Genomic DNA, 18,431 nt, shown 5'->3' with positions numbered 1-18,431 from the left:
GAGGGAAAGGCTCGTGGGAGTGGGACGACGGCGGGTTCCTGACCGGCTGCAAGATTTTTCAAATTTCCCACCCGACCCATCTCCGACCGCACCTGCATGGACCTCAGAAAATTCCAGCCAATGTTACTATAGTTCAAGGCCTATATAACAGCAGTCAAAGCATTCAGGAGAAATGCAAAGACTAGGTTAATGCATTCTGCTAGAAGGACCTCTGCTGTAGCTGGAGCTGAGCTGAGTCCAAGGCTGACTGCATGCTTTTGTTCCTATACATTAAAACCCCATACATATGGACTACTGAATCCAGCACACCAGCTACCATGTGTTGAAGGCTCCCTGACAAGTCCCCTAATGACTTCAACCATCTCTCATGCTTGGAAAGTATTTTTCTTTTAAATAGTTGGGTTCTGGAGATCAGGATCACTGCCCTGCTTAGCTGTGGGATGGAAGCAAGCGCACCCTCTAGCCAGATCCTTCCTTATCCTCCTGGACCACCTCACCGGCTCTTACTCACATGGTTCATCCATTGTGCTACCCTCAAAATAGCTATATCAATTTCCCAGGATAGATGGATCTGTGCTGGTGCTAGCCAGAATGCAATTGAGTGAAGTGGTGCCAGGTGAGGTGTTGGGTGAGTCCTGATTTGAGTACCCTGCAACACCCTCTGCCAGATCTGCAGATAGAAAGAGGAAAAGTGTTAGGGGCACCTCCTAAGAATGACTTGTTGCATAGTAACCTTTGCCAACAGCTGGCATGGAGCTGCTGATGTATGCAAGCTTGTGTGTCAGTGCCTGTGTGAGTAAACAGGATGGAGTATAAAGGAAGGATAAGCGTTGTATAAAACTGAGCTGGAGCCATGCTGCCCGTTTCCCCACCTCTTGCAGACTCCAGCCCTGAATTTGAGGGCCTGCTCCTTGAATGGGATCAGAGAATGCCATGTTGGTGCTCCCCCTCTAGTTATGGTCATCTGCGTCCTTTTCTGTGCTGACCTCCTCCAGGAACAGAAGCATGCATTGATTATGTGACTTTGACGGTATGTAATCTCGCTACGCTATCTGAAGCTGGAAAGAAGTAGCATGCAGGTAGTGATCATGGAATGAGTTGGCAGCAGGTTGTCCTGGACATCTTTGTGCTGAAGGAGGTGGTGCTGGGCAAAGGAGGTGCTAAAAAGTGCAAAGTGAGCATCATGGGCATCCATGAGAAAATGAAGAAATACATGGCTAGGAAAGAAAAGCTCATAATTGTAATAGTTTATGCACTACATAAATATGAGCCCATGATACAGAATCTTACCTTGCCCATCCTGGCAGGGTCATTACATTTTTCTCCGGCACTGCAGCCACATCTGCTGCATAATGCTGCTGATACTGATGTAAAGAACCACCTCCTGTCGCACTCTTTTAGTGCTGATTTTTGAGGGGTTCTTCCTCTCTTTTTAAATTTTTGTTGATTTCTGTTTTAGAAATTTTTTGCTATCAGAATTGGGGAGAGAATTCTAGATTGCTACTATTTGTGTGGAAGAGTGCTTCCTGATAACCCTCTTAAATGGCCTCACGCTAATTTTAAGATTATGGCCCCTCAATCTAGATACTCCCCTCGGTGGAAATAGTTTCTCTGTATCTACCCTATCGAATCTTTTATATTGCATAAGCAGAAAAGGTGTGTGCCATCATGTCAGAATCATCAAAAATATTGCACCCTTTGCCCATTGACAGCTTGAATTTATCCAATGATGTTTATTCTTTAAATATAGGATGCTTTAATTTGAGGAATAAAGAAAACTCTACAAAGTTGGTAATCCATTTCTTTCTAAATCCAATGACTAATTTTATTCTAGGGTTTGTCATACAACAGCATCTGTGCTTATCTGGCTCGTTCTTATGTAGTGGATATAGAAAAAAACAACAGATTTGATCTTTATGATGGGACAGTAGAGGATGCATTTCTTGTTTATGGAAGTGCCGAGGATGTACAGTCACAGAAACAATATGATGCTCCCTGTTATATTGCCAAAACAACACACCAGGTATGAGAGCCACTTTCAAATAATTGACAAAAGAAGACAAAAATACTACTGCAGTGTTATACTGTATATGTGCAAATGCATAAGAAGAATCTTTACTTTTAGTAATGTTACAGAAGTTTAAGTGCTTCCCAGATCTTACATGATAAACTGTGTGGTGAGGAAGTAGCACAATCGTTTTCTATCCTGGACTCTTCTGAGAATTCCAGCTGTGTTGAAATTACTATTGCTTATATCACTTAAGATGTTGCATCACATATCCCTTAGTCTACCAAGGTGCTGCCTTCTCAGGTTGAAGATATGTTGGGTGAAGGTAGATTTTGAGGCCTCCTGTCCATTAGCAACAGGGCGACAGTACCCCAAAAATGGTGGGGAATGAGTTACCACCCCGTTTTTGCCATCAGTGTGGTCGTTGCAATCTTCCCTATGGCCTTCCGTTAGGTGACTGGAGAGCCCACCTCCTTCAGGTAGTAGGCCTATTAATATGAAAATCCTGATTGTCATTTTAGGACAGTACTGGACAGAGCATGCCAACCTTCAATAAATAGATAAGAGCTTCATTAAGCCTGCACCCCGAAAAAATACGGCACTTTATGTTAAAGTCATGATTTCCTGATTCCCATGAAGTCCTGCCCAACATTAATTTAATCTATTCACAATGGGTGTTAAAGGTAATTTAAATAAAGAAGGCGCTCTTAAAGGGACAGAACCATTTTTTGCAAGCCAGTTTTTGAATATAATGGGGCAGAAGCGTTTTATTGCAAGACAATTTTGGAATATAATGAGGTTTGCTTTTAAAAATTCCCGATCACAGTATTTAATGGTTGGTACAAGATGAAGGAAGGCCTGACATAGAGATCAGCTAGCACCAGAGCCAGGTAACCCATACCTACCTTTATGGCATCAACCAAATCTGGAAGTTCTGGCACACCCACCCAGCAATGACTGAGGGCAATTTTCTCCGCAGGCTACAAATCATTATAAAGGCAGCTATAGAGCTGTGTCATCCACTGTATGGACATCTGCACACAATTCCACCGTGGGAACAATATTATCAGCAACAGTCAAGGTCAGCCCTGTTGTCATATGCTATGGCTCTGCCGCCTCCCAGGGTAGCATAGGATTCATGTGCAATCTCAGCCTATTTGCTGCCAATAAATGTATCAAGCAAGTGACTCATGCATACTTCAACTTTCCTATTGAATAGCAACAGCAGCGTTAACTTCATTACACTGCTGGATTTCCCAAAATCCTGGGGTCACAATTGTCATCCATGTCATCTACTGGACACAATGTCATGGTCTACATGACTGTAGGAACAGGGATAGGCCATACAGCCCCCTCAAGTCTGCCTGCCATTTAATTATATTATGGTGGATCTGTACCTCAACTCTATTTCCCCATCTTTGCTCCGTATCACTTGATACACTTACCAAACAAAAATCTATCGATCTCATTCTTGAAAAAAGTGTTTCCACTCCATTAATGTGCAGCTGGTCAGTGATTAGGAAAATAGTATCGTGCAAGGAAATGACTGATTCCCAGGCAGCTGCCACAATGCATTCATTTTAAGGCAATTATCTGTGCCAGGTTTATTTGAAGGTGAAGGATGGCTCCCTGGAGATCAAGGTATTCTCTTCAACCTTGATTAATGACACGACGAACAAAAGCAAAGCACAAACGTTCATGCAGCTAACAGGATGATTTAAGACCATACCATTGGCATCTTGAAGCAGCACTTCAGAAGTCTTAATAGATCACTGGGAACCTTACAGGGCAGCTCAACAGTATCTCCAAGATCATCATTTTCTGCTGAGTACTGCATGACTTTCCGATACAAAGAGGGTTACAAAGGAAGAGCAACCAAGACCTTACCATGATGCAGATAATGGCCAAGAGGATGGTGTTGCAGAAACTCTGGTGCAACCAGGAAAACTAGTGAACACATACATCCAAGTGACCTTCCGCTAAGTACCTAACTAACCCATTCAACTAACCCTTCTGTCTACATGTACACAATCATGACCCAAACACCATCACCAGAATTGTTCTTTGCACTACTTCAATTATCTTGGATGGCTATCCTTTGCCGTGTAATATCACAAAGAAAATCTGGTCAAAGTTGAAATGAAGTGCCAACATTTTAATTCTACCTATTTGTGGCATGTGTACTTGAGTTTAGGATTTCTCTGAAGAGGCCTTCCTTATCAGTGCTTAACGTGTGTTTATTTTGTGCAAATGTTTTAGGTGCTGGGATTAGCTAATATAAATAAATATCATCCGAAGACACAGTGTGAGTTTTCACATGTACGCTGACAGTACCCAGCTCTACCTCACCACCACCTCTCTCGACCCCTCCACACTCTCTAAATTGTCAGACTGCTCCAGCACTGGATGAGCAGAAATTTCCTCCAATTAAATATCGGGAAGACCGAAGCCAATATCTTCGATCCACGCCACAACCTCTGTTCCCTTGCCACCAATTCCATCCCTCTCCCTGGCCACTGTCTGAGGCTGACCCAGTCTGTTCGCAACCTTGGTGTTATACTTGATCATGAGATGAGCTTCCTGCCTCATATCTGAGCCATCACTAAGACTGCCCATTTCCACATCCGTAACATTGCCCGTTTCCGCCCTTGCCTTAGCTTATCTGCTGCTGAAACCCTCATCCATGCCTTTGTTACCTCTAGACTTGACTATTCCAACACACTCCTGGCTGGCTTTCCTAGTTCTACCCTCCAAAAACTTGAGGTCATCCAAAACTCTGCCACCTGTGTCTGAAATTGAACTAGTTCCGCTCACCCATCTCCCCTGTGTTCGCTGACCTACATTGGCTCCCAGTTAAGCATCGCCTCGATTTTAAAATTCTTATTCTTGTTTTCAAATCCCTCCATGGCCTCGCCCCTCCCTAGCTCTGTAATCTCCTCCGGCTCTACAGTCCCCTGAGGTCTCTACGCGCCGCCTATTCTCGCCTCTTGAATATCCCCGCTTTTAATCGCTCCACCATTGGCGGCCGTGCCTTTAGCTGCCTAGGCCCTAAGCTCTGGAATTCCCTCCCTAAAACTCTCCACTTCTCTACTTCTCTTTCCTCCCTTAAGACGCTCCTTAAAACCTACCTCTTTGGCCAAGCTTTTGGTTATCTGCCCTAACATCTCCTTATATGTTTTGATAACGCTCCTGTGAAGCGCCTTGGGATATTTTACTACGTTAAAGGCACTATATTGTTGTAAATTGTTGTTGAGTTTAGGATTTCTCTGAAGTGGCCTTCCTTATCTGTGCTTAACATGTGTTCATTGTGTGTAAATGTTTTAGGTGCTGGGATTAGCTAATATAAATAAAGTGCTAATAGTTGGTGCAAACGTAAAACAGTTAGAAGAATGCAATGGTGGTCCATGCTTTCGACATTCACAATCTCGAAAACCTGGTAAGCAAAACTGACTGAATGCTTATAATCCAAGTTATGTCTATCTATTACGATAGCAAAATACTGCAGATGTTGGAAATCCGAAATAACAACAGAAAATGCTGGAAAAACTCAGCAGGTCAGGCAACATCCGTGGAGAGAAATTTGAGTTGATGTTTCGGGTCGAACCCTTCTTCAAAACTGGAAAGAAAAGAAAATAGATTGAAGGCAGGGCCTATTACCATCTCGTCTAGCTTCGAATACCTTTTATTGTCTCTTTTACTTCTTTTACTTCTTTTGTCCGATCGCAGCCCTGCCTTCGATCTATTTTCTTTTCTTTCCAGTTTTGAAGAAGGGTTCGACCCGAAACGTCAACTCAAATTTCTCTCCACGGATGTTGCCTGACCTGCTGAGTTTTTCCAGCATTTTCTGTTGTTATGTCTATCTATTGGCTGGCAAAATGAATAAACCCTAACATTGCCTCTGCAGTACCTTAATAGTTTTAGCTGATCCTTCATCTCCACGCTAGAGAAGAACAAGACAGTAGAGCCTAGATTTTGATCCAACAGATCCATGATGGGCAGGCTTTGTGGAAACCCATCTCTCTGAACTTTTACTTTTTGTATGTCTGTACTTAATCCCTTTGCTCCTCCACAGCTCCTAGTCTCTTGCCATTAAGAAAATATTCTGATTTGTTTTTCTCAGATCGTGTTAGGAATTCCCCGCTATAGAACGGGAGTTGTCTACAGGCCTTCTGATAGCAGCAATGAAGTGGCTGAATGTATTCATTCAGAGATTAGAGAGGCATGTAGCAAAAGCAAAGTTGTTTTAATGGAAGACTTTAATTTTCATATAGCTCAGGAAAAGCAATGTAGCTGAAGTAAGCAAGGTAGTGAATTTTTTGTGTGCTTTCAAGATAGTTTTCTGGAGCAGTATGTTCTTCAACAAGAGGACAGGCCATACTAGATTTAGTAATGAGTAATCAGCCAGACTTAGTTAATAATCTAACAGTAAGGGAACATTTATCTAACAATGATCATAATACGATCGAATTCAATGTTAGATTTGAAAAGGAACTAAGATTCTACGTTTTGGTATGGCTAACTTTAATGGAATGAGACAGAGACTGATGACAGCAAAATGGTCAAAACTGTTATCGAGTAAAACTACAGATGAACAGTGGGAGGTGTTTAAAAAAAAGTATTTAGCTGAATACAGAACAAGTATATACCCCTAAGCGGCAAGAGCTTTACATATCAAATAAAACAGCCATGGTCAACCAAAGGGATGAGAAACAACATAAAACTAAAGGAAAGAGCATATAAAAGTGCAAAGGATAGTGTAGGTCCAGGGGACTGGGAGAGATATAAAGAACAGCAAAGGAAGACAAAAAAGATAGTAAGGGCTGTAAAAAGGAATACAAAAAGAAACTTGCGAGGGTTATCAAGATTAACACAAAAAGTTTTTGTAATTAGAAGAAAAAGGGTAGTCAAGGGTAATGTGGGCTTTCTGAAAACAGATGGGGGTAAAATTGCAAATGAAAATAACAAAATGGCAGACTTGTTGGATAATTAATTTGTATTAGTCATCACAGTAGAGGAACACGATAATATACCTGACATTCCTGGGAAATTAATAATGAATCAAGGACTGGGACGCACTAAAGTTAACGTAAGCAAGAAAACAGTATTAGAAAAATAATGACACTAAAGACTGACAAATCCCCAGGATCTGATGGTTTCCACCCCAGGATTTTAAAGGAAGTAGGTGAGGAAATTGCAGATGCTTTAGTTATAATCTTCCAAAGCTCTGCAGATTCAGGAATTGTCCCTTTAGATTGGAAAATTGCAAATGTAACTCCCATTATTTAAAAAAGGTGAGAGAGAGAAACCAGGAAATTATAGAAACAAAGATTCTTCCTTGAACAGAGGCCCAACCAGTCCCCATCCACCACCACCCCCCGCCGCCTGGCTGAACTTGTTCTCACATTGAACAACTTCTCCTTTGACTCCACTCATTTCCTCCAAATTAAAGGTGTTGCTATGGGTACCCGCATGTGTCCTAGCTATGCCTGCCTTTTCGTGGGATATGTGGAACACTCTTTGTTCCAGTCCTACTCGGATCCCCTCGCTCACCTCTTTTTCCGGTACATTGATGACTGTATCGGTGCCGTTTCCTGCTCTCGCCCTGAACTAGACAATTTCATTCACTGTGCCTCCAATTTTCACCCTTCCCTCACCTTCACATGGTCCATCTCTGACTCTTCCCTTCCCTTCCTCGACTTCTCCGTCTCCATCTCTGAGGTTATTGACCAACATTCACTACAAGCCCACTGACTCTCACAGCTACCTGGACTACACTTCCTCCCACCCCGCCTCCTGTAAGGATTCTATTCCATTCTCCCAGTTTCTCCATCTCCGCCGCATCTGCTCCGACGATGCCACCTTCCACACCAGTGCTTCTGACATGTCTTCCTTTTTCCTCAACCGAGGATTCCCCTCTACCGTGGTTGACACGGCCCTCGACCGTGTCCGTTCTATCTCCCGCACAACTGCCCTCACCCCTACCCCTCCCTCCCGGAACCACGATATGGTTCCCCTTGTCCTCACCTTTCACCCCACCAGCCTCCACATTCAACGGATCATCCTCTGCCATTTCCGCCACCTCCAACGTGATCCCACCACCAAATGCATCTTCCCCTACCCGCCCCTTTCAGCATTCCGTAGGGACCGCTCCCTCCAAGACACCCTAGTCCACTTCTCTATCACCCCCAGCACCCCTTCCCCTTTGCCCGGCACCTTCCCGTGCAAGTGCAGGAGATGCAACACCTGCCCTTATACCTTCCCACTGTTCAGGGCCCCAAACACCCCTTCCAGGTGAAACAGCGATTTACTTGTACTTCTTGCAATCTAGTATACTGTATTCGCTGCTCACGATGTGGTGTCCTCTACATTGGGGAGACCAAACGCAGATTGGGTGACCGCTTTGCGGAACACCTCCGTTCAGTCCATAAGGGTAACCCCGAGCTTCCGGTCGCCTGTCATTTCAATTCACCGCTCCATTCCCACTCGGACCTCACCGTCCGCGGCGCATTGTTCCACGGAAGCTCAGCGTAAGCTTGAGGAACAGCACCTCATCTTCCGATTAGGCACTTTACAGCCTTCCGGACTCAATATCGAGTTCAACAATTTCAGATCATAACTGTTAGATCCGTGATTCTTTAAATAGGATGTTTCCCCAAGAACTACACGGAGGCTGTAACTTAACAATCAACAGGTGTTTACTAGAGTAGAGTAGTCTCACGACTGAAGTACAGAAGCCTGCTCCGGCTTTATATACAGGTGTGGTCACTGCCGGTACTACAGTATACAGGAGCTGTAAAACAGTTCTCTCTTAAAGGTACATACACAACGAGTTCAACAATTTCAGATCATAACCTCGGCCCCTATTATATTTTTATATATTTTTTATCCACACTTTTGGTTTCTGCCTTTTCCTTTTTTCTCTCTCCCACATGGCAGCTGTCTTTCATTCTGCCAGCGTACTTCACACTTCATCTAGAGCCATCCTTTGTCTCTTTACCTGTCCTATCACCATCTCGTCTCGCCTTGAATATCTCTTAATGTCTCTTCACCTCTCACAGAACTTCCCTTTTGTTCTTTCATCCCATTCCCCATTTCCCAGCCCCTAAACTTGCTTTTTAATCTGTTTCATTTCCTGCTTTTTTCTCAGTTCTGAAGAAGGGTTTTGACCTGAAACGTTAACTCTGTTTCTCTCTCCACGGATGTTGCCTGGCCTGCTGAGTTTTTCCAGCGTTTTCTGTTGTTATTTCGGATTTCCAGCATCTGCAGTATTTTGCTATCAAATTATAGACCTGTTAGTCTAACACCTGTTCTGGGGAAGTTATTGGAATCTATTGTTAAGGACAGAGTGTCTGAGCACTTAGAGAAATTTGAGCTGATTAGAGAGAGCCAAAATGGATTTGTAAAGCGTATGTTATGTCTAACGAACCTAATTTTTTGTGGAAGTAACTAAAGTAATATACTAGGAAATGTCGATGGATGTAGTTTATATGGATATCGGAAGACATTCGATAAGGTTCCACATAAGAGACCGTTGGCTAAAATTAAAGCTCATGGAAATGAAGGCAAATTATTGGCCTGGTTAGGAGATTGGTTAAGAATTGGAAGGAAATGACTAGTGGTGTCCTACAGGATCTGTGCTGGGGCCGCAACTATTCACTGTATTTATCAATGACTTAGGTAACATAATAGAGAGCCGTATATCCAAGTTTGCCGATGACACAAAGATATAGTATAATAACAGTAGACGGGAGCATAAAATTACAAAGAGACATTGACAGATTGAGTGATTGGACAAAACTCCGGCAGATGGATTTCAATGCAGGTAAGAGTGAGGTCATCCATTTTGGACCGAAAAACGATCGATCCGGGTATTATTTAAATAGTGAAAAGTTAAGAACAAGGGAGGTCCGAAGAGATTTTAGGGTCCATGTACACAGATTACTAAAATGTAGTACTGTAGTCAGGTACAAAAAGGCTAATGGAATGTTAGACTTTATAACTCAAGGCTACAATATTAAGGGGAAGAAGTTTTGCTACAACTATACAAAGCCCTGGTTGGACCATATCTGGAGTACTCTGTACAGTTCTGTGCACCACACCTTAGAAAGGATACTGTATTGGCCTTGGAAGGAGTGCAGCGCAGATTCACCGGAATGTTACAAGGGCTCCAAGAGTTAAATTATGAGAAGAGATTACATAAACTAGGCTAGTATTTCCTGGAATATAGAAGGCTAAGGGGCGATTTGAATGAGGTTTTTAGGATTTTGAAAGGAATTGAGAGGGTAGATAGAGAGAAACATTTTCCGCTGGTGGGGGACTCTAGGACAAGGGAACATGACCTTAAAATCTGAGTCAGGCCATTCAGGAGAGAAGTTAGGAAACATTTCTTCATGCAAAGGGTGGTCGGCGTAGAACTCTCTCCCACAAAAAGCAGTAGATGCTAGCTCAATTCATAATTTTAAATCTGAGATTGATAGATTTTTGCTAGACAAGGGTATAAAAAGGATATGGAGCCAAGACAGGTAAATGGAATTAAGATACAGATTGGCCATACTCCTGTTCCTGTGGTCTTTTTCTCACACGTTTTGGCTTACTGGATGGATTTTCCCCTCCTACCACGTAACTAGTTTAAATCTTTCCCCGCTGCCCTATTTACCCTTTCCGCAAGGACACGAGTGCCTCTCCAGTTTAGGTGAAGGTCATTCTGTCTGTACAGCTTTCCCTGGCACCAGTGTCCCAGGAATTTGAAGCCCTCCCTTCTGCACCATCCTTCCATAACATTGACAATCCTAATCCTTCTCTCCCTGTCTGATGGTGGCCAGAAAGAGCTACGCATTTTTTTAAGTAATTATTCATCTGAACTCTGATTTACAATTACAATAGTTTCAGGGAGTAGAACAGAAAGAAAATTTCAAAACATATTAAGTAAAAATAACAAACTAAAGTCAGTAAATAGAAATAATTCAATAAACATTAACTTAAAAAATAATATCTATTGGGTTAAATATATAAAATACATTTTTTCAGTAAGTGCGCATAGCAAATTGGCTTCCCCGCCCATCAATCTTGTGGGTTTATTAATGTTGTTGCAATTGTTCTTTGTTCACAACATATTTGCATACAATCAATGTACAAGATATAATATACATGGTGGGTTGTAGTAGTGAATGAGCTTTACTGAGTGCTTGGGGTTGTGGATGGCCTTGGGGGTGATTCCAGGAAAGGCAGCGCTGTTACTGCATACTGCTTTTTTTATCCACTGCATCAATGGGTTTGATTTTGCCACAGGGCCGTGATCGCTTTTCTGTGTATTAGGATGGAGCATGCTGCAGATGCTTGCTGGGTTACCGTTAACACGCCGGAAAATTGCAAATTTAAAGTAATGGTTTAGTGCAAATTTTCATGGGAAAGCACAAGGTCCCAAGGGGTTGAGGTAATTTTAATTTTGTTTTTTCTTTAATTCTGTTTCAGTAGCAAAGGGAGGTCGTTTTCAAGCTGGCCACAGTGCGAGTCAAGTGGATCTCTACAACATGGTACAGTCTCGGACACAAAACTAAACTTTACTTGGACAAGGAACCACTTGGCTTTACTTGCCTTTACTTGGCATGTGGGCTAGCATTTTTACTTCTGCATTCCCTCCCATTCATTTTAATGGAAAATCATGGGTTGGCAAGCTCAGAAGTGGAAAACTCCAGCTGGAAGGTTTATTTCATTAACCTCACAGCAGCGTTATAGTAGTATTGATGCTAGACATATAGGTCTTGATAGTAAACTCACCCACACCCCACCAGGATGGGCAGGAGAGGGTCGGGGGGAGAAGTTAAAAAGTGAAATAAGTGAAATGCAACCCCAACCTGCCATGCACGCGATAGCCGGCATTTTAACGGCAACGGATTTTGGGAGAGAGAGGATGCTTATTAACATATTTAAATTGGACTCCTAGGGCAGGATTTTCATTGAGCCGTGGAGGCGGGATTGGAGGCGTGTGGGGGGTTAAAATCTTGAAATCGGGGGGCACGAACCCATCCCGCCCCCAACTCGCCTCCATGCCAGTTTCAAAGGAGGCAGATACCCGACCTGCACTGGGACCCACCTCCCCGAGACGGGAAGAGGATTAGTGCCAATTAACTGCCTGTTAACAGGTAGTTAACAGGCAGTTTTTAGCCTAATCCCTATTTTCATTCTTGAAGTGTGGGATTCCCAACAGCTCCAAACCACGGCAAGTTAGCGAGGCGGGCCGTCGAGCTGAAGGGCTTGGAGGGGTCAAGATGTCCGGTGTTCAGGTGAGTGATGAGTGCAGAGGTAAGTGTGTTTGGTGTGTTTAAAGTGTTTAAAGAAGTTTTACTTACCTTTACAGCCTTCCTTCCTTCAGTTCTCGGGAGTCCCTCATCTCACCGGCACAGAAAGCAGAATGGCCGTGAGCTGTCAAAAATTGCAGCATTCAGCTTTCTGTTCCAGAGAAATCTCTAAATCATCCTGAGAGGAAGGAATTAACTTAGAGTACAGATTGTCAGTGTTTGACAGCTTCAAACAGCTCTCAAATGCTGATATTTCATCTGTCAAAAGGTCTTGACAGGTGAAATATCAATCTGTGACGTCACCTGTTGCCGGGTGGCCCTTAATTTGCCTGCTGGGCGGGCTCAACAAGGTCAATCAAGTCAAAATCGCATGGGTTGGCTAAAACTTGATGGAGGGCGGGACTACAACCCCGAAAGTTGTAGTCCCGCCTCCTAAATGAAAATCCAGCCCCTACAGTTCAATTGGGACCCCGATTTGAAGTTAACTGCTGCTTGCATGGGTTTCCCGAGTTCATGAAACTCGGCAGTGAAACGGAAGCGGGAGCTGCCGGCTACCCAAGGTAAGTAACTGTTTCAGCGCTCTTTGTGGGCCAGGACAAGCAGGAGTGCTCCCCCCAGGCCACTCAAGGAAGTTTTCAGCCTCCCCCAGCCCTCCCGAATGCAGGCCTCTCTCCCTTTCTGATTGCCGACCTCCTCCCTCTCCCGATTGCTGACCTCCCCCTCCCGATTGCTGACCTCCCCCTCCCGATTGCCGACCTCCACCCCCTCCTGATTACTGACCTCCCCCCTCCCAATTGCTGACCTCCTCCCCCTCCTGATTACTGACCTCCTCCCCCTCCCGATTACTGACCTCCTCCCCCTCCCGATTACTGACCTCCTCCCCCTCCCGATTACTGACCTCCTCCCTCTCCCGATTACTGTCCTCCTCCCTCTCCCGATTACTGACCTCCTCCCCCTCCCGATTACTGACCTCCTCCCCCTCCCGATTACTGACCTCCTCCCCCTCCCGATTACTGACCTCCTCCCCCTCCCGATTACTGACCTCCTCCCCCTCCCGATTACTGACCTCCTCCCCCTCCCGATTACTGACCTCCTCCCCCTCCCGATTACTGACCTCCTCCCCCTCCCGATTACTGACCTCCTCCCCCTCCCGATTACTGACCTCCTCCCCCTCCCGATTACTGACCTCCTCCCCCTCCCGATTACTGACCTCCTCCCCCTCCCGATTACTGACCTCCTCCCCCTCCCGATTACTGACCTCCTCCCCCTCCCGATTACTGACCTCCTCCCCCTCCCGATTACTGACCTCCTCCCCCTCCCGATTACTGACCTCCTCCCCCTCCCGATTACTGACCTCCTCCCTCTCCCGATTACTGACCTCCTCCCCCTCCCGATTACTGACCTCCTCCCCCTCCCGATTACTGACCTCCTCCCCCTCCCGATTACTGACCTCCTCCCCCTCCCGATTACTGACCTCCTCCCCCTCCCGATTACTGACCTCCTCCCCCTCCCGATTACTGACCTCCTCCCCCTCCCGATTACTGACCTCCTCCCCCTCCCGATTACTGACCTCCTTCCCCCTCCTGATTACTGACCTCCTCCCTCTCCCGATTACTGACCTCCTCCCCCTCCCGATTACTGACCTCCTCCCCCTCCCGATTACTGACCTCCCCCTCCCGATTACTGACCTCCTCCCCCTCCCGATTACTGACCTCCTCCCCCTCCCGATTACTGACCTCCTCCCCCTCCCGATTACTGACCTCCTCCCCCTCCCGATTACTGACCTCCTTCCCCCTCCTGATTACTGACCTCCTCCCTCTCCCGATTACTGACCTCCTTCCCCTCCTGATTACTGACCTCCTCCCCCCCCCCGATTACTGACCTCCTCCCCCTCCCGATTACTGACCTCCTCCCCCTCCTGATTACTGACCTCCTCCCCCTCCTGATTACTGACCTCCTTCCCCCTCCTGATTACTGACCTCCTCCCTCTCCCGATTACTGACCTCCTTCCCCTCCCGATTACTGACCTCCTCCCCCTCCCGATTACTGACCTCCTCCCCCTCCCGATTACTGACCTCCTCCCCCTCCCGATTACTGACCTCCTCCCCCTCCCGATTACTGACCTCCTCCCCCTCCTGATTACTGACCTCCTCCCTCTCCCGATTACTGACCTCCTTCCCCTCCCGATTACTGACCTCTCCCCCTCCCGATTACTGACCTCCTCCCCCCTCCTGATTACTGACCTCCTCCCCCTCCCGATTACTGACCTCCTCCCCCTCCCGATTACTGACCTCCTCCCCCTCCCGATTACTGACCTCCACCCTCCCGATTACTGACCTCCTCCCCCTCCCGATTACTGACCTCCTCCCCCTCCCGATTACTGACCTCCTCCCCCTCCCGATTACTGACCTCCTCCCCCTCCCGATTACTGACCTCCTCCCCCTCCCGATTACTGACCTCCTCCCCCTCCCGATTACTGACCTCCTCCCCCTCCCGATTACTGACCTCCTCCCCCTCCCGATTACTGACCTCCTCCCCCTCCTGATTACTGACCTCCTCCCTCTCCCAATTGCTGACCTCCTCCCCCTCCTGATTACTGACCTCCCACCTCCAGCCCTCCCGATTACTGACCTCCTCCCCCTCCTGATTACTGACCTCCTCCCCCTCCTGATTGCTGACCTCCTCCCCCTCCCGATTGCTGACCTCCTCCCCCCCTCCCGATTGCTGACCTCCTCCCCACCTCCCGATTGCTGACCTCCTCCTCCCTCCTGATTGCCAGGGCCCTGGTTGCGGCCTCCTTCTGCATGTCCCCTCCCGCCCGCCAGCCAGGCTATCCATTTAGCAGGCAGCCGGGTGGGAGGCGGAGCTACAAGATGTTAATGAGATTCTGCCGTTAAGATCGGCAGGACCTCCGAGTATCCAGGCTTGTTGGGTTCTTCGGCCATTTTCGGCCTCACGCTCACCCTTCCCAGCTCCCCATAAATATCGAGACCATAGATTTCAGCTGGATTCAGTAACCAGAAGAGTGTTTACAGTGCTCCCCTCAATGGCTGAATGAGTTTATCCAATGAGTAGCTAAGTCATATGTACCAGGTTTCAGGTTTGATTCCCTGGTCTGTGGCAATTTAGCTGAAAGCGGCCAGGACAGTGGTAGAGCCACTCCAATTAACCTCACTGCTCCAGCTTCTCGAAGGGAAAATTGTCTGGGGATCCTGATCACTAATCTAGGCCGGAATTTTCTGGGGTCTGTGCATGCGCGATTGGAGCGGGTCGGGTGGGAAATTTGAAAAATCTTGCAGAGAGTCGGGAACACGTCATCATCCGGCCCCCACATGCCTTTCCTTCAGGCGCGTTTGCTGGTGCAGCAGCGACCCGACCGGCAGAGGCGGGCAAGCTAATTTAAATCATTACTAGGTACTTGTCAGACCCTTAAGAGTCTTTTTAACCCTACCTTTCAAATTTCACTGGATAACCACGGGAATCACGCAGCTCGGGAACCACGTCTGTGAGGCGGAAGTTGAGTGGCCATTGATCCAGCTGATTAGTGCACAGCATGGAAAGTACAATAAAAACTCCCACCTCACAGCTGATCACTTTCCTCAGGCAGAAGCTGTTGCTGACTGTATTGCCAGCACAGATTTAGCTTTCTAGAGGCTGCAAGTGTTTCCAGCAAAGTCACCATCCAGTGTCACCTCATTGTTAGAATCTATCACATCATTGATAGATTGCTTCCATCATCTCTACTTGACCTGCCATCTATTCCATCAGCATGGATGCCATCTATATTGTCTCACCTTGGTCCTCAGAATCGGACCACGATGAGCCCCAACACTAGCAGCACCAGGCACACCACCAACCTTCTCCTCAACCACCTGATGCTGCACAGGACAGAGGGCATCAGCGCAGGGCTGCACCACACCGGAGGCGATACCCCCAACACAGGATATACAGGCAGAGGATGAGCTTCCTCAACACGATGGAGCAGCAGTGCCAAAGGAGGCTCAGACTATCGCACCAGGTTGTCGCAGACATTTGAACATTGCTGGAGCAAGACCTGCAGCCCAGAGGAGCAGGTGGACACGCCTTACCACGGGCTGTCAAAGTCACCAGCGCCCTCAACTTCTTCGCCTCAGGCTCCTTCCAAGGAACTGCAGCAGACATTTGCGGCATCTCGCAGACGGCCGCCCACAGATGCATCACACAGGTCACCGATGCCCTGTTTGACAAGTCAGCTAATTATATCAACTTTGCCACTGATGAAGCCTGTGTTACTGAGCGGACACTCGGCTTTGCCGCTCTGGCTGGCTTCCCACGGGGGCAGGGCATCATCGACTGCACACGTGGCCATCAGGGCACCCCATCATAACCCAGGAGTGTGAACCGCCAGGGCTTCCACTTCCTCAATGTGCAGCTCGTCTGCACCCATAGGAAGATCATCATGCATGTGTGTGCCAAAAAACCCTGGCAGGTGCCATGGCTCTTTCGTCCTGCGCCAGTCCAGCCTCCCTCAGCTCTTTGCTCCTCCAAACAGACTTTCTGGCTGGCTGCTTGGAGACAAGGAGTATCCACTGAAGACATGACTCACAACACCTTTGAGGAGGCCAAGTACTGAGGCTGAGGAGAGATATAATGAAAGCCACATTTCCACCAGATGTGTCATAGAGCAGGCAATAGGGATGGTGAAAATGCACTTCAGATGCCGTGACAGATCTGGAGGAGCCCTTCAGTACGCACCAGCCAGGGTCTCCAGAATCGTGCAGCAGCGAGGATTAGCAGTGCATGAGGAGCAAGGCACTGAGCGCAGTCTCTTCTGGGGAGGAGGAGGAGGAGCAGGAGAAAGCTGCGGTCCAGATCTCAGCAGCACCCGAGCACATTGCGGCCCAGGATTCCAGGGATGGGCTCATCATGGCCAGATTTACTTAACTTTATGCATTACTCCCATATGGCTGCCACATAGTGCGCCAGGTTGGCACCACTCCACAGCAGCACCATAAAGCATCCCGACAATGACCAAGCCATTCCTTTCACACTGACCACCATTGCTGGAGGTTACATTACGTCTCACCATTCACTAAGCCACTTCCAAAGGTGCACACAAATTTGTCCATGAAAGTGGTGAAAATAAAGATTTTTATGTGTGACACAAGTATTTAACAAAACACCCAAGTGGCTACCCTTGTGAATTTTTCTCTTATGTGTGCTTCTACAAGGTGCTACCCCTGTGGCTTCAGCAGAGGTAGAGGCAGCCTGCTCACTTCCCTGCTGTGACTGCTTAGACGCTTTTGACCTCTGGGTTTTGGAGTCTCTGATGGCCCTGCCAAAGTCTGCTCCTCCTGCGACCATACAGGGGCAGACTCGGCCATCGCGATCTGAGGAGGCATCTGGGGCTCTGACTGAGGGGGTGGCAACGGGGGAGAAGTGTGAGCACTTTGAGAGGAGCCCCCACTTGCATGTCTGCTCTCACCATCATCCCTCTCATGGGCCACCGGCACTTCCCTGTTCGCAAGGAGCTGGAGAGCACCTTGCTGCACCACAGTGGGGCCATGAGGACCCACGTCTACGTTGACATCCCTCCTAGAGAGGAGGTCTATGAGCGTCTGCCATAAATTCTCCATAGAGACCATGTGCTCCAGAGTGGTGCATTAGCTGCTCCATGCAGGTGGCCATCCTATCCATGGAAGAGCTTACGATCGCCTGCGACACGGTGGTGCTCATGTTGGAGATGGACTCCTCCATTCTCTGCAGATTTTCAGACATCGCGCTTGCAAAACCCATCACTCACTTCTTGCTGCACCTCCAGGAACACCCTCTTTCTGGGTGGCCCCTGAGGCTCAGTATCTGCATACAGCTGAGCAGAGCTGGGAGCGTCCTGCGCCCTCTGACGAGGAGTCTCCACTGCTGTCCCTGTCTCCACCATCTGCTCTTTCTCACATGTGAGTTGTGAGACACCAAGTGACAACACTATCTCACGTGGGAACCACCGAGATGGGCGTATCTGCGCTGGTGCTGGGTGCACTTATGTCTGGTGATTGTGCGCCATCAGAGGCTGGAGGCTCCTCTGAGGAGTCGTCTTTCTCTTCCTCCTGGACAGTAGGGGGGCTCTTGATGGACCTGTGGGAGAGTAA

At 47.3% G+C, this 18,431-nt stretch overlaps 1 protein-coding gene across 1 annotated transcript in view; it reads left to right on the top strand.

Moving 5' to 3' along the window:
- Positions 1-18,431, top strand: part of LOC147106682 (sperm-specific sodium:proton exchanger-like) — a 504,645-nt gene that overhangs the window by 427,939 nt on the left and 58,275 nt on the right. Inside the window, exons 24-26 of the mRNA XM_086008503.1 lie at positions 1,835-2,023; positions 5,333-5,444; positions 11,480-11,541. Coding sequence (XP_085864629.1) covers positions 1,835-2,023; positions 5,333-5,444; positions 11,480-11,541 — 363 coding nt within the window. The remainder of the gene's footprint in view (positions 1-1,834; positions 2,024-5,332; positions 5,445-11,479; positions 11,542-18,431) is intronic.

This window comes from Somniosus microcephalus, chromosome 15, assembly GCF_052327205.1.
Source record: "Somniosus microcephalus isolate GS21.2 chromosome 15, FLI_Smic_1.0, whole genome shotgun sequence".
In the NCBI taxonomy this organism is placed as follows: Eukaryota; Metazoa; Chordata; class Chondrichthyes; order Squaliformes; family Somniosidae; genus Somniosus; species Somniosus microcephalus.
This window is presented reverse-complemented; position numbering and strand designations above follow the sequence as displayed.